Below are 14909 nucleotides of genomic sequence, written 5' to 3'. Positions count from 1 at the left end.
CGCCTTTTTTTTCTTTCTAGTCCTTCACTCTAAATTTCCTCATCCACGAATCTTATATCCTCGCTCAAATTAATGGGGAAATAGTCGCTTTCTCGGTCCGACTAGCTCTAGCTGCTGCTGGCTATGATTGCAAACAATGTGAGGATCTGTCACGCCAAATTTCTTCCCCCCTACAAAAACTGGAAGACATTTGGCGTGACAGCCCCCTCTAATGCCTGAAGGACCCCAATGAGGGTGTGATAATACCAAGTTGTATGACTCTTAAGGGTTACAGCTGCAAAATTAGCGAAGCAAAAATAGCTTGAAAGGTTAACATGCTGGAATGCAAATTTTTTTTCCTCACCGTTATTTTTCACCAATGACAATCAGCCAATTATAATGCTTTTAAAACAGGCTGCTTAAATGTCCTTCCAGCCTCATTGGGGTCCTTCAGGCATTAGAGGGGCTGCCACGCCAAATGTCTTCCGGGGTAGAAGGTTTTTGTGGGGGGAAGAAATTTGGCGTTACAGAGCCCTCACACCGGTGACGTCATCGTCTGCTACTTCCGGTACAGGCAAGGCTTTTTTATTAGCTGCCAAAAGTTGCGAACTTTATCCTCGATGTTCTCTACTAAATCCCCGTTTAAATAAGAAAATCTCATTTCAGTAGGCCTTTAAGAACACCTGCGAGTCAACATGACCACACAGATCATGTCTTATATCTTGTAATGCACTTTTAGCTTCAAACAGACTCAAAGTGCGGGAAGTACAGCGCCCCCTCTGGGTGAGACAAGAACGTCAGGATGTTTGCCAATCGTGCTCGTCTATTTCAAACACTCTATCAAAAGGACAACACAAATGAACTCGTTTGAAGTGAATACTCTATTTAAAAGGACAAAAGGAATTTACTCTACTCGTTTGGAGTGAATGTGCTTCTTGCTGAATATCTTTAATACGGGCTTCCCGCCGCAACAACTGTCGCCCTTCAATGACGTCATGTCTACGCAATCATTCAGTCCAACGGTTACACTGGCAGTCATGTACTGAGAGGCTGAAATGATCAATAATTATAATATATGTGCAATTATTGATAGGACGTCGTACAGGAGGTCATAAAAGTAATAACGAATACGACATCGAACGTTTGGCGACGCCGCTGTTGCATGCTGGGAAGGTGCTCATCTCGCCAGCTCAGAAGCTAAAGGCTAGCCGGTAGCCTCCGAGTTAACGGTCCTCGCATCTGAGCATGCGCATCCGGGCGGCGCGCACAAGGGCCGCGGGCACGCGCACAGGTATGTTTGCGAGCACTTCACCTGCGCATGACGCAGCCTACGTCCGGGTACATACTAACGCCGCTCCTATGCTAACTGCCTAGCTTCCGCTGCTAACGTTTCAATGAATGAACGTCCGTCCATTTCCTACCGCTTGTCCCTCTCGTACATCAACATCACGCTCACAACACTTCTGACGCCAATAAGAACGAGAACATATTTACATGGATGCGCGCGCACACACATTGACAACAAAGATTGAGTTCCGGTTAAAAGAGGCTACATTATGTGCTGGAAACTTCTAGAACCTCTCATTGTGTGTGTGTGTGTGTGTGTGATATCAAATAGGTCCGATACGGGAATTTACATTATTCCATCCATTTTTTACCGCGTGTGCCGTTCGGGGTGCTGGAGCCTATCTCAGCTGCATTCATTGATGTGCTTTTATTTTGAAAAACTGCTTGCCAGGTGTGTGACATCATCAGGATGCCCCTCCCCCAGGCTCCTCCCACTGGTGGACCGCCTCCTCCTCCCAGCTCCTGCCAGGTGGGCATTACACTTATTTTTAAAGTTATTATGGAATAATATTTGATATTTTATCATGTGTGCGGTGTAGGTATTATATATTATGGAATGATAATGTTATCATGGAATAATATTAAAGTTATTATGGAATGAAGTTGGTGTAGGTATTTTTTGTTATGGAATAAAATGTAATGTTATCATGGAATAATATTAAAGTAATTATGGAATAAAATTGGTGTAGGTATTTTATATTATGGAATAAAATTTAATGTTATCATGGAATAATATTAAAGTTATTATGGAATAATAGTTGATATTTTATCATGAGTGCAGTGTAAGTATTTTATATTATGGAATAATATTTAATGTTATCATGTAATAATAATAATGTTATTATGGAATAAAATTGGTGTAGGTATTTAATATTATGGAATAATATTTGATGTTATGGAATAATATTAAAGTTATTATGGAATAATATTTTATCTTGTGTGCGGTGTAGGTATCGGTACTATGTAATAATATTTTGTTGCGTGTTATTGATATTAGCCAATAATAATTTATATTTTATTGCATGTGTGGTTTGGGTATTTTTATTATTGAATAATATTTAATGTTATTACAGAATAATATTTAATTGTATATCATGGATATTATGAAATAATTAATGTTGTTATGGGATAAGATTTTATTGCGTGTGTGGTCTGGATATTTTATTATTTATTATTGTTATGGAATACTATGTAATGTTATTATGGAATAATATTTTATTGTATGTTATTGATATGGAATAATTAATGTTGTTAAGGAATAATATTTTATTACGTGTGTGGTGTAGGTTATTTTTTTATTATGGAATAATTTTTAATATTTTATCATGTGAGCAATGTAGGTATCGAAATTATGGAATAATATTTAATGTATTATGGAATAATATTCAATTTATTATGGAATAATATTTGTTTGTGTTATTAATATTATGGAATAATAATATTTTATTGCGTGTGTGGTGTGGGTATTTTCATTATGGAATAATATTTAAAGTTATTGTGGAATAATATTTGATATTTTATCATGTGTCCGGTGTAGGTATTGGTATCATGGAATAATATTTAATGTCATTATGGAATAATATTTAATGTTATTATGGAATAATATTTCATTGCGTGTTATTGATATTGTGGAATAATAATTTATATTTTATTGCATGTGGGGTGTGGGTGATTTTCATTATGGAATAATATTTAATGTAATTATGAAATAATATATTTTTGTGTATCATGGTTATTACGAAATAATTAATGTTATAGAATTATGTTTTATTACGTGTGTGGTGTAGGTATTTTGTATTATGGAATAACATTTAATATTTTATCATGTGTGCGGTGTAGGTATTGATATTATGGAATAATATTTAATGTTATTATGGAATAATATTTAATGTTTTTATGGAATAATATTTTATTGCGTGTTATTGATATTATGGAATAGTGCATGTGAAGTGTAGGTTATTTTTTATTATGGAATAATATTTAGTATTTATCATGTGTGCGCTGTAGGTATTGGTATTATGGAAAAATATTTAATGTTATTTTAGAATAGTATTTAATATTATAATGGTATAGTATTTTATTGCGTGTTATTGATATTATGGAATAATATTTGATTGCGTGTGTGGTGTGGGTGTCTTTATTATGTAATAATATTTCATGTTAATATGGAAAAATATTTTATTGCGTTGTACGGATATTATGAAATATTTAATGTTATGGAATAATATTTTATTGTGTGTGTGGTGTACGTATTTTTTATTATGGAATAATATTTAATGTTATCATGGAAAGTTATTTTATTGCATGGTATTGATATGGAATAATTAATCTTGTTATGGAATAATTTTTATTGCCTGTATGGTGTAGGTTATTTTGTTATGGAATAATATTTTTTTATTGTTATTATGGAATAATATTTTATTGCATGTTATTGATATAATGGAATGAAAATGTATGTTGTTATGAAATAATAATATTGTATTGCATGTGTGGTGTAGATATTTTTATTATGTAGTGATAATTAACGGTATTATGGAATAATAATATTTATTTAGTGTAAGGTGTAGGTATTGATATTATGGAATAGTTGTTTTATTGTTGTTATGGAATGATATTTAATATTTCATTGCATGTGTAGTGTAGGTATTATTATGGAATAATATTTAATGTTATTTAATAGTTTAATGCGTTTTCAGCGTAGCTGTTATTCCAGAATATTTTAAGTTATTATAGGATAATATAATAAATAATATTTTATTTGTGTGTGGTGTAGGTATTTAATATTATGCAATAATAATTGATATTGTTATGCCACAATAAATAATGTTATTATGGAATAATAATTAATGTTATTATGCAATGATAATTAATATTGTTATGCTATAATAAATAATGTTATTATAGAATAATAATGAATGTTGTTATGCAATAGTAATAATAAATTTTATTATGGAATAATAATAATGTTATGCAATAATAACAAATAGAATTTTGGTGTTATTATGGAATAATAATGTTATTATGCAATAATAATTCATGTTGTTATGCAATAATAATACATTTTATTATGGAATAATAATTAATGTTATGCAATAATAATAGATTTAATTATGGAATAATAATTAATGTTATGCAATAATAAAGGCTTTTATGGAATTTTTGTGTTATTATGAAATAATAATGTTATGCAATAATAATTTTGTTATGCAAACATAATTAATGTTGTTATGCAATAATAATGTCATCATGCAGGATTATAACATTTTATAAAAGAATAATAAATAATGTTATGAAATAATAATGTTATTGTGCAATAATAATTAATGTTTGTATGAGGTGGCGACTTGTCCAGGGTGTACGCTGCCTTCCGCCCGATTGTAGCTGAGATAGGCGCCGGCGCCCCCCGCAACCCCGAAAGGGAATAAGCGGTAGAAAATGGATGAATGGATGGATGCAATACTAATTATTGTTAATGTTCAATAATAATTCAGGCTGATAGGCAATAATAGTTAAATGTTATTATGCAATAATAATTCATGTTGATTGGTAATAATAGTTAAATGTTATTACGCTATAATAATTAATGTTGTTAGGCAATAATGATTAATGTTATTATGCAATAATAATGTTGCTATGCAATAATCATACATGTTATTATAGAATGATAATGTTATGGAATAATAATTAATGTTATGGATTAATAATAACAATCATTATTATAGAATATTAATACATGTTATAATGGAATAATATTGTTATTATGCAATAATAATGTTGTTATGCAATAATCATACATGTTATTATAGAATAATAATGTTATGGAATAATAATGTTACAGATTAATAATAACAATCATTATTATAGAATATTTTATAAATGTTATAATGGAATAATAATGTTATGCAACAATACATGTTATTATAGAATAATAATTAATGTTATTGTGCAATAATAATTCATGATATTATGCAATAATCCATCCATTTTCTACTGCTTGTCCCTTTCGGGTTCGCGGGGGGCGCTGGAGCCTATCTCAGCTGCGTTTGGGTGGAAGGCGGCGTACACCCTGGACAAGTCGCCACCTCATTACAGATTACGCAATAATAATGAATGATATTATGGAATAATAATTCATGTTCTGCATCAATAACAATGTAATGCAGGTGCAAGGTGGCGGCGTGCTGCTGTCAGACAGGTGTAAAGGCGGGGGGGCGCAGTGCTCACCTGGCCAGACGGGGGACCACCCTTACATCCGCCTCTACCAGTATTTACACCAGCAGGGGGCGCCCCCTGAGCCAGGTAAGATCACCTGTAGCCACGCCCACCGCACCTTTTAAACATTTCCTCCTCCTTCCTCGTAGGCGAAGGTGGCGCTCGTTCTCCCTCCGCTCGTGCGCCGGCGCCCCTCCCGCCCGCCCGTCACCATGACGACGCTCCAAGCCCCTCCCCTGAGCAAAGGCGAGCCCCCAACGCTGCAGGCTCCTCCCACGCCCCTTCCAGTCGTCGAGGCAACGCCCCTTCCCCTCCCTCCTCCTTTGCGGACAAGCCCCTCCCTCTGACACCCGCGCCGCCATCGCCCGCCAACAGCAGACGGCCGCCCACCACCGGAGGAAACCCCCCCGCCGTCTGCACTTCGCTGGCCCCGCCCCCTCCGACCTACCACCTGGCCGAGGTCTCGTGCGTCAACAAGAGGACCGCCCCCTTGCCGGGGGGGCACGCCTCAGCCAGAGGTCCCGCCCCCCCGCCGCCCCCGCCGTCCCCGAGCCAGTCCCACAGGCCGACCCCCCCTCCAGGGCGAGGACCAGGTGAGGCTTCTTATTCTTCCTCCATCTTGTTTTTCAGTCACATGACCGCTCATCTCCCGCCAGCGAGCAGAGAAGCTCCGCCCCCTCCTCCATGCCGGGCACCAGGTAGCCCCTCCCTCTCTTCTGACCCCCCCGCACGGGGGAAACCTCCTCCCCCGCCTTCTCGCACCCCAGCTGCTCCTCCCCCGCCTCCTCCTTCTCTCTGCCAAGGACACGCCTCCTCGCCCTCCTCATTGGCTGGTGAGTGCTCGTCTTCCTGCCTCGTCAGATGATGTCACAGGACGTTGGCTCCGCCCACAGGAACACTCTTTGCGCTTCATAGTCGCCGAGTCTAACAAGCACGACTCGTAGCAAATATTTAGCCCCGCCCCTTCTGATGGCAACTGGTGAGTGTACTGCATTTACTGTGTAGTACACTTGACGCTTTCGAGCTTTTGTCATCAGCAGCTTCCCCATATTTTCATGGATAAATGTGCCTTTTTAGCATCTGTGCTGGTGTTTTTATATTCTTTAAAGCATAGGCAAACTTTAGTCCGGCTAGCTATAAGCTAATGCCAGTTAGAAACTCAGGCTAGCCAAAAACTGATGCTAGCTATAAGATAATGCTAGTTATAAGTTGATAACTATAAGCCGATGCTAGCTATAAGATAATGTTAGTTATAAACTGATGCTAGTTATAAGCTGTTGCTAACTATAGGCTAATCCTAGCTAGAAGGTAATGCTGGTTATAAGCTGATGCTAGCTATGAGTTAATGCTAGTAACAAACTGATGCTAGTTGTAAGCTATTGCTAGCTATAAACGGATGCTAGCTGTAAGCTAATGCCACTAATAAACTGATGCTAGCTATATGCTAATGCTAGCCATAAACTGATGCTAGCTATATGCTAATACAAGCCATAAACTGATGCTAGCTATATGCTAATGCTAGCTATAAACTGATGCCAGCTATATGCTAATGCTAGCTATAAACTGATGCTAGCTATAAAGTAATGCTAGTAACAAACTGATGTTAACTATAAGCTATTGCTAGCTATAAACTGATGCTAGTATATGCTAATGCCAGCTATAAACTGATGCTAGCTATAAAGTAATGCTAGTAACAAACTGATGCTAGCTATAAGCTATTGCTAGCTATAAGCTAATGCTAGTAATAAACTAATGCTAGTTATAAGCTAATGCTAGTAATAAATTGATGCTAGCTATATGCTAATGCTAGTAACAAACTGATGCCAGCTACAAGCTAATGCTAGCTATAAACTGATGCTAGCTATTAGCTAATTGTAGCTATAAACTGAGGGACGTGGCGCAGTGGGGAGAGTGGCCGTGCGCAACCCGAGGGCCCCTGGTTCAAATCCCACCTAGTACCAACTTCGTCACGTCCGTTGTGTCCTGAGCAAGACACTTCACCCTTGCTCCTGATGGGTGCTGGTTGGCGCCTTGCATGGCAGCTCCCTCCATCAGTGTGTGAATGTGTGTGTGAATGGGTAAATGTGGAAGTAGTGTCAAAGCGCTTTGAGTACCTTGAAGGTAGAAAAGCGCTATGCAAGTACAACCCATTTATTTATTTATCATTTATATGCTAATCCTATCTATAAACTGATGCTAGCTATAAAGTAATGCTAGTAATAAACTGATGCTAGTTATAAACGGATGCTAGATATAAGATAATGCTAGCAATAAACTGATGCTAGTAATAAACTGATGCTAGCTATTAGCTAATTGTAGCTATAAACTGATGCTAGCTATAAGGTAATGCTAGTAACAAACTGATGCTAGCTATAAGCTAATGCTAGTAATAAACTGATTCTAGCTATAAGCTAATGCTAGTAATAAACTGATGCTAGCTATAAACGGATGCTAGCTACAAGCTAATAGCTATAAACTGATGCTAGTAATAAACTGATGCTAGCTATTAGCTACTTGTAGCTCTAAACTGATGCTAGCTATAAGCTAATGCTAGTGATAAACTGATGCTAGCTATATGCTAATGCTATTAACAAACTGAATTTGGCTATAAACGGATGCTACAAGCTAATGCTAGCTATAAACTGATGCTAGTAATAAACTGATGCTAGCTATTAGCTAATGCTAGCAGTAAGACTGGATGTTATGGTTGGCTCTAGAGGTGACTTTATACCTCAAATTGACTCACAAATGTTTGTGTTTTGTCCTGTCGCCCGCCTACTCCCCCCCCCCACTCTCCCACAGAGGATTTTGAGTCCAAATATTTGTTCCATTCGCTGGATGACTTCCCTCCTCCAGACGAGTACCGACACTTCGCCAAGATCTACCCCAGCAAGGCCTACAGAGGTAGGGCTGTTGTCACGCCGTCTGCTGCCAGAGGGGGGCGCTAACACGGCTGTGTGTGTGTGTGTGTGTGTGTGTGTGTGTGTGTGTGTGTGTGTGTGTTGCAGCCATGAGAGGCGCTCCTCCACTGCCCCCTGTTGGCAGGTGAGGGGACATGACTGCACGCCACTCCTAGATGACATCATATCTCCACCAAACGGCCATGTCTTCTTTTTTTTTTTTCGTATAAACCTTTATTTATAATATGCAACATTTACATACATGTGTAACCTATTTTGACGTCATGTTTATGTTACGTATGTTCATTTTGTTTCCAAAGCCCGCTCCACCGCAACGTGTCACCACTTCCGCTCCGAGCGCCTTCAAAATAAGAGCTCGAGGCATATACTGTATAACAGGAGCTTAACGTCCCAAAGAGGCGAGTCAGGCAAATAAATAATAATAAACATGTCAGTGCGATCACGTGACATCATGCGGTAAACATGGAAGCTTCCGGGAGATCCCGCTGTGGTCGTTTTCTGAATCCTATCTTTTATTTTGAAAGGTGTGTCGCTGCCGTGGCCACGTGACTGGAGTTGTAGCTGTGACGTAAATATGATTGACGTCAACGTGTAGCGTAATGATGACCAATAAACATGCATTTCAATGAATGCTTCTGGTCTCCGTCTGAATGGGAAGTGAAATTTATTTATATAGCACTTTTTCTCTAGTGACTCAAAGCGATTTACATAGTGAAACCCAATATCTAAGTTACATTTAAAGCAGTGTGGGTGGCACTGGGACTAGGTGGCTAAAGTGTCTTGCCCAAGGACACAATGGCAGTGACAAGGATGGCAGAAGCGGGAATCGAACCTGTAACCCTCAAGTTGCTGGCACGGCCGCTCTACCAACCGAGCTATACCGCCCCAGTGTGAACTATAATGGCTGTGAAATGAGGTCTATATGCAAATACTAGTTAAGGATAGTATTAATTACCTAGGAATACTTATCACTAAAAATCAGAGTTCTAGGTCGGTCTCGAACTTTACTCCAATTGTAGACAAAAGTAAGAAAAGATGTAAGCAATGGCTACAGAGAGATTTTGTCAAAGTTTGTTGTTGACGAAACCGGAGATGGAGGCAGACATGGAGTGAGAAAACATGATTTATTTCAAAACAATAAGACAAAACAAAGGGTACAAACAAAAAGCGCGCACGTGGGCGGATAACAAACAAAAAGGCCTAGCGAGGAAGCTGGCAGGTATCTAGCAGGAAAACAGAAGTCGTACTTGTAACAAGAAAACAAACTGGAAGCAGGGAACAAAAGACAGTAAGCTAAAAACGCTACCAAACATTGCTTAAGGCAACGCCGCATTGACACGACAAGATACGACACGACAGGTAGCAATGACAAGTAGCAACGACAAGAGCGACATGCAATACAATAATTCAGCATTGACTGGAGGAACAAGGCAGGTAAAAATAGGCGCGGGCTGATTGACACCAGGTGTGGCCAGGTGCCAATCAGCCGCAGCTGAGGTGAAACAGAGCTCAGGGAGAAAGACAGGAAACTAACAAAATAAGAGCGCTGACAGGAACTAAGGACAGGAAATAGTAAACATGACGAGGAAAAACTAAAACACAAACAAACTGTCAGTGGCAAGCCTGACAGATGTATCCTTACAAGGCAGAGCCTCGCTTTCCTATCTCCCCAGAGCAAAAAGTAACTATGTGACACTGTAAATAACTACCTGACTAAGAATTGGAATAACTACCTAACTAACTTGTGCAATAACCAAGTAACTATTAGAATAACTCAGTAACTAACATTTTGAATAATTAAGTAACATTTTGAATAATGAAGGAACTGTAAGAGGTATTTGTTGTTGTTGAACCCCAAGATGCAGAGACGGAGGCAGGCATAGAATATGAAAACATGATTTAATTCAAACTAAACAAGAACAAACAAAGAGCAGGCACGTGGGCAGAATAACAAACTAAGGGAGCTAGCACTGGAAGCTAAAAAACAAAAAGGAACTTTGGCATGGAAGCTAGTGGATAGCAAACAGGAAAAACTGGAAATAACTAATGCTAACAGAAACAGCTTACCGCTACGACGACCAGGACAAAATATAACATGACAGGTAGTAGCTGTAACAAAACGACACGTAGCACGACAAGACTGATATGTGGCAACGACAATACAATGATCCAGCAACTGACACAAGACAAAGCAGGTACAAACAGGAGCAGGCTGATTGGCAACAGGTGTGGCCAGGTGCCAATCAGCCGCAGCTGAGGAGGAACACAGCACTCGGGGAACAAGACAGGAAGCTGACAAAATAAGAGCACTAGACAGGAACTAAAGACAGGAGATACTAAACACAGAGACAAATGTAGAGGAAAAAACTAAAACATAGGATAAACTGTCAGGGGAAAGTCTGACAGAAACTAACTATTTACTAAGTAAAGGGACAGTGTGGCACAGTTGGTAGAGTGGCTGTGCCAGCAATCTGAGGGTTACTGGTTCAATCCCCACCTTCTACCATCCTAGTCACGTCCGTTAGTCCTTGGGCAAGACACATCACCCTTGCTCCTGATGGGTCCTGGTGAGCGCCTTGCATTGCAGCTCCCGCCATCAGTGTGTGAATGTGGAAATAGTGTCAAAGCGCTTTGGGTTCCTTTAAAAAGGGGTAGAAAAGGGACGGCGTGGCGCAGTGGGAGAGTGGCCGTGTGCGACCCGAGGGTCCCTGGTTCAAATCCCACCTAGTACCAACCTCGTCACGTCCGTTGTGTCCTGAGCAAGACACTTCACCCTTGCTCCTGATGGGTGCTGGTTGGCGCCTTGCATGGCAGCTCCCTCCATCAGTGTGTGAATGTGTGTGTGAATGGGTAAATGTGGAAGTAGTGTCAAAGCGCTTTGAGTACCTTGAAGGTAGAAAAGCGCTATACAAGTACAACCCATTTATCATTTATTTATTTAAAAGCGATATACAAGTACAACCATTTACCATTTAACAAATAATTGAATAACTACGTAACTATTTCAACAACTTGGTAACTATTTGTACTGTTTTTGTACTTATTTTGATTATTATTTCTCGTCTGTTTGTAATGTAAAAAAAAAGAAAAACAACAACAACAACAAAAAACCGAATAAACATGCATTTGAATCAGCTTGCGTTACCGTCTTTCAACACGCGGGGGCGACAGCAATTTTTTGTAAGTTTCGAGACGCTTCCTTTCCCGGAAGCGGAACCACGTCACCGGAAGTCACTCTTCCCACGTGCGCAAAGAGCAGCGGCACTGTCGACATTTTAAAAAGGTCTCCGAAGCGCCAGCAAGTAAAGATGGAGACGGAGATGGAAAGCAGGAAGAGGGCGCGCCTGGAGGAGGAAGAAGTGAGGCGGCGCAACAACGTCTACAAGGTGGCGGTGGTCGGCGCGCGCTGGCCGGCCTTGAGAGAACTGGAGGAGATGGTGCTCGGGACCGCGCAGGTAAACAACAGCAGCGTGCACGCGAGCTCCTCTTTGACGTCATCGGGATAACCTGGTCGTGCGCGTGCGTGTGACAGGAGGAGGAAGAGGAAGAGACGAGGAAGAGTGAGGAGGAGGAGGATGATGAGGAGCTGGTCCAATCAGAGGCGTCCCCTTCGCAGCCTCCGCCAATCAAACGCGCGGCTTGGCTTGATGAAGATGATGAGCTGGAGGAAGAGTAAGTGCGCGTGCGCGTGACATCAAACATCTCCTCCATGACGCCATCCATCCTTTTCTACCGCTTATTCCCTTCCCTCCCCACTACCTGTGTTACACTGGAAATACCGTAACTACCTGACTTAACTATTGGAATAAATACCTCACTAACTTGTGCAATAACCAAGTAACTATTGGAATAACTACCTCACTAACTTGTGCAATAACCAAGTAACTATTGGAATAACTACCTCGCTAACATGTGCAATAACCAAGTAACTATTGGAATAACTACCTCGCTAACATGTGCAATAACCAAGTAACTATTGGAATAACTACCTCGCTAACTTGTGCAATAACCAAGTAACTATTGGAATATCTACCTCGCTAACATGTGCAATAACCAAGTAACTATTGGAATAACTACCTCGCTAACATGTACAATAACCAAGTAACTATTGGAATAACTACTTCACTTAACTTGTGCAATAACCAAGTAACTATAGGAATAACTACTTCACTAACTTGTGCAATAACCAAGTGACTATTGGAAATAACTACTTCACTTAACTTGTGCAATAACCAAGTAACTATAGGAATAACTACTTCACTAACTTGTGCAATAACCAAGTATCTATTAGAATAACTACTTCACTAACTTGTGCAATAACCAAGTAACTATTGGAATAACTACTTCACTAACTTGTGCAATAACCAAGTAACTATTGGAATAAATACCTCACTAACTTGTGCAATAACCAAGTAACTATTGGAATAACTACCTACCTAACTTGTGCAATAACCAAGTAACTATTGGAATAACTACTTCACTAACTTGTGCAATAACCAAGTAACTATTGGAATAACTACTTCACTAACTTGTGCAATAACCAAGTAACTATTGGAATAAATACCTCACTAACTCGTGCAATAACCAAGTAACTATTTGAATAACTACCTCACTAACTTGTGCAATAACCAAGTAACTATTGGAATAACTACCTCACTAACTTGCGCAATAACCAAGTAACTATTGGAATAACTACCTCACTAACTTGTGCAATAACCAAGTAACTATTGGAATAACTACCTCACTAACTTGTGCAATAACCAAGTAACTATTGGAATAACTACCTACCTAACTTGTGCAATAACCAAGTAACTATTGGAATAACTACTTCACTAACTTGTGCAATAACCAAGTAACTATTGGAATAACTACTTCACTAACTTGTGCACTAACCAAGTAACTATTGGAATAAATACCTCACTAACTTGTGCAATAACCAAGTAACTATTGGAATAACTACCTCACTAACTTGTGCAATAACCAAGTAACTATTGGAATAACTACCTCACTAACTTGCGCAATAACCAAGTAACTATTGGAATAACTACCTCACTAACTTGTGCAATAACCAAGTAACTATTGGAATAACTACCTCACTAACTTGTGCAATAACCATTTAACTATTGGAATAACTACCTACCTAACTTGTGCAATAACCAAGTAACTATTGGAATAACTACTTCACTAACTTGTGCAATAACCAAGTAACTATTGGAATAACTACTTCACTAACTTGTGCAATAACCAAGTAACTATTGGAATAAATACCTCACTAACTTGTGCAATAACCAAGTAACTATTGGAATAACTACCTCACTAACTTGTGCAATAACCAAGTAACTATAGGAATAACTACCTCACTAACTTGTGCAATAACCAAGTAACTATTGGAATAACTACCTCACTAACTTGTGCAATAACCAAGTAACTATTGGAATAACTACCTCACTAACTTGTGCAATAACCAAGTAACTATTGGAATAACTACCTCACTAACTTGTGCAATAACCAAGTAACTTTTGGAATAACTACCTCACTAACTTGTGCAATAACCAAGTAACTATTGGAATAACTACCTCACTAACTTGTGCAATAACCAAGTAACTATTGGAATAACTACTTCACTAACTTGTGCAATAACCAAGTAACTATTGGAATAAATACCTCACTAACTTGTGCAATAACCAAGTAACTATTGGAATAACTACCTCACTAACTTGTGCAATAACCAAGTAACTATTGGAATAACTACCTCACTAACTTGTGCAATAACCAAGTAACTATTGGAATAACTACTTCACTAACTTGTGCAATAACCAAGTAACTATTGGAATAACTACCTCACTAACTTGTGCAATAACCAAGTAACTATTGGAATAACTACTTCACTAACTTGTGCAATAACCAAGTAACTATTGGAATAAATACCTACCTAACTTGTGCAATAACCAAGTAACTATTGGAATAAATACCTCACTAACTTGTGCAATAACCAAGTAACTATTGGAATAACTACCTCACTAACTTGTGCAATAACCAAGTAACTATAGGAATAACTCAGTAACTGACTGTTTGAATATAGGAGTAACGCTTTGAATAACTAAGTTACCTTTTGAACCATGCATCACGTTTATAATCATGTATATGTCAGGGTTTGCCCTTCATGTCGTTGATTGTGGCGGACCAGCACAGCAATCTTATTACCGCCACACCTTCAAAATAAGTTGTTGTTTTGACTTGAAAAGAGTTCAAGTCATACAAAATATTGTATCCCCCAAAATAAATGACACCAAGTCTGGCACAATTTTAAGACTTTGACCACCAACAACAGTGCTGCCGAAGCAGGAAGTAAACACAACACACGCCATTGTCTGCAGCCTTGTCAGCATGTCTGTGATTTGCACATTTCTACAACATGTGCAAATACTAAGAGAAAGTGAAAGTGGAGCG

At 38.8% G+C, this 14909-nt stretch overlaps 2 protein-coding genes across 3 annotated transcripts in view; both read left to right on the top strand.

Annotated features, from left to right (window-relative positions):
• The first annotated feature begins 434 nt into the window (after positions 1 to 434).
• LOC133541196 (WAS/WASL-interacting protein family member 2-like) lies at positions 435 to 9089 on the top strand. Of its 2 annotated transcripts, none has more exons than XM_061884338.1 (7): positions 435 to 547; positions 1718 to 1795; positions 5490 to 5625; positions 5688 to 6131; positions 6195 to 6371; positions 8341 to 8442; positions 8547 to 9089. In XM_061884338.1, exons 2-7 carry the CDS (start codon positions 1736 to 1738, stop codon positions 8585 to 8587), a joined length of 960 nt encoding a protein of 319 aa, XP_061740322.1. In that variant the 5' UTR covers positions 435 to 547; positions 1718 to 1735; the 3' UTR covers positions 8588 to 9089. The 2 variants fall into 2 exon arrangements, with proteins under 2 accessions (XP_061740322.1, XP_061740321.1); XM_061884337.1 differs by lacking the exon at positions 435 to 547 and adding an exon at positions 948 to 1270.
• A 2565-nt stretch (positions 9090 to 11654) lies between these two features.
• The window catches only part of utp18 (UTP18 small subunit processome component), a 28998-nt gene continuing 25743 nt past the window's right edge, over positions 11655 to 14909 (top strand). The window contains exons 1-2 of the mRNA XM_061884336.1: positions 11655 to 11914; positions 11992 to 12131. Of these exons, the coding sequence (XP_061740320.1) occupies positions 11768 to 11914; positions 11992 to 12131 (287 nt within the window). The 5' untranslated portion in view covers positions 11655 to 11767. The remainder of the gene's footprint in view (positions 11915 to 11991; positions 12132 to 14909) is intronic.

Source organism: Nerophis ophidion, linkage group LG23 (genome assembly GCF_033978795.1).
Source record: "Nerophis ophidion isolate RoL-2023_Sa linkage group LG23, RoL_Noph_v1.0, whole genome shotgun sequence".
In the NCBI taxonomy this organism is placed as follows: Eukaryota; Metazoa; Chordata; class Actinopteri; order Syngnathiformes; family Syngnathidae; genus Nerophis; species Nerophis ophidion.
This window is presented reverse-complemented; position numbering and strand designations above follow the sequence as displayed.

Excerpts from the sequence above, each read along its gene's own strand:
- LOC133541196 (XM_061884338.1), top strand. The coding sequence starts at position 1,736 with ATGCCCCTCCCCCAGGCTCCTCCCACTGGTGGACCGCCTCCTCCTCCC. Across the intron at positions 5,626-5,687 it reads GGGGGCGCCCCCTGAGCCAG|GCGAAGGTGGCGCTCGTTCT; the intron begins GTAAGATCACCT and ends CCTTCCTCGTAG. Across the intron at positions 8,443-8,546 it reads CCCCAGCAAGGCCTACAGAG|CCATGAGAGGCGCTCCTCCA; the intron begins GTAGGGCTGTTG and ends TGTGTGTTGCAG.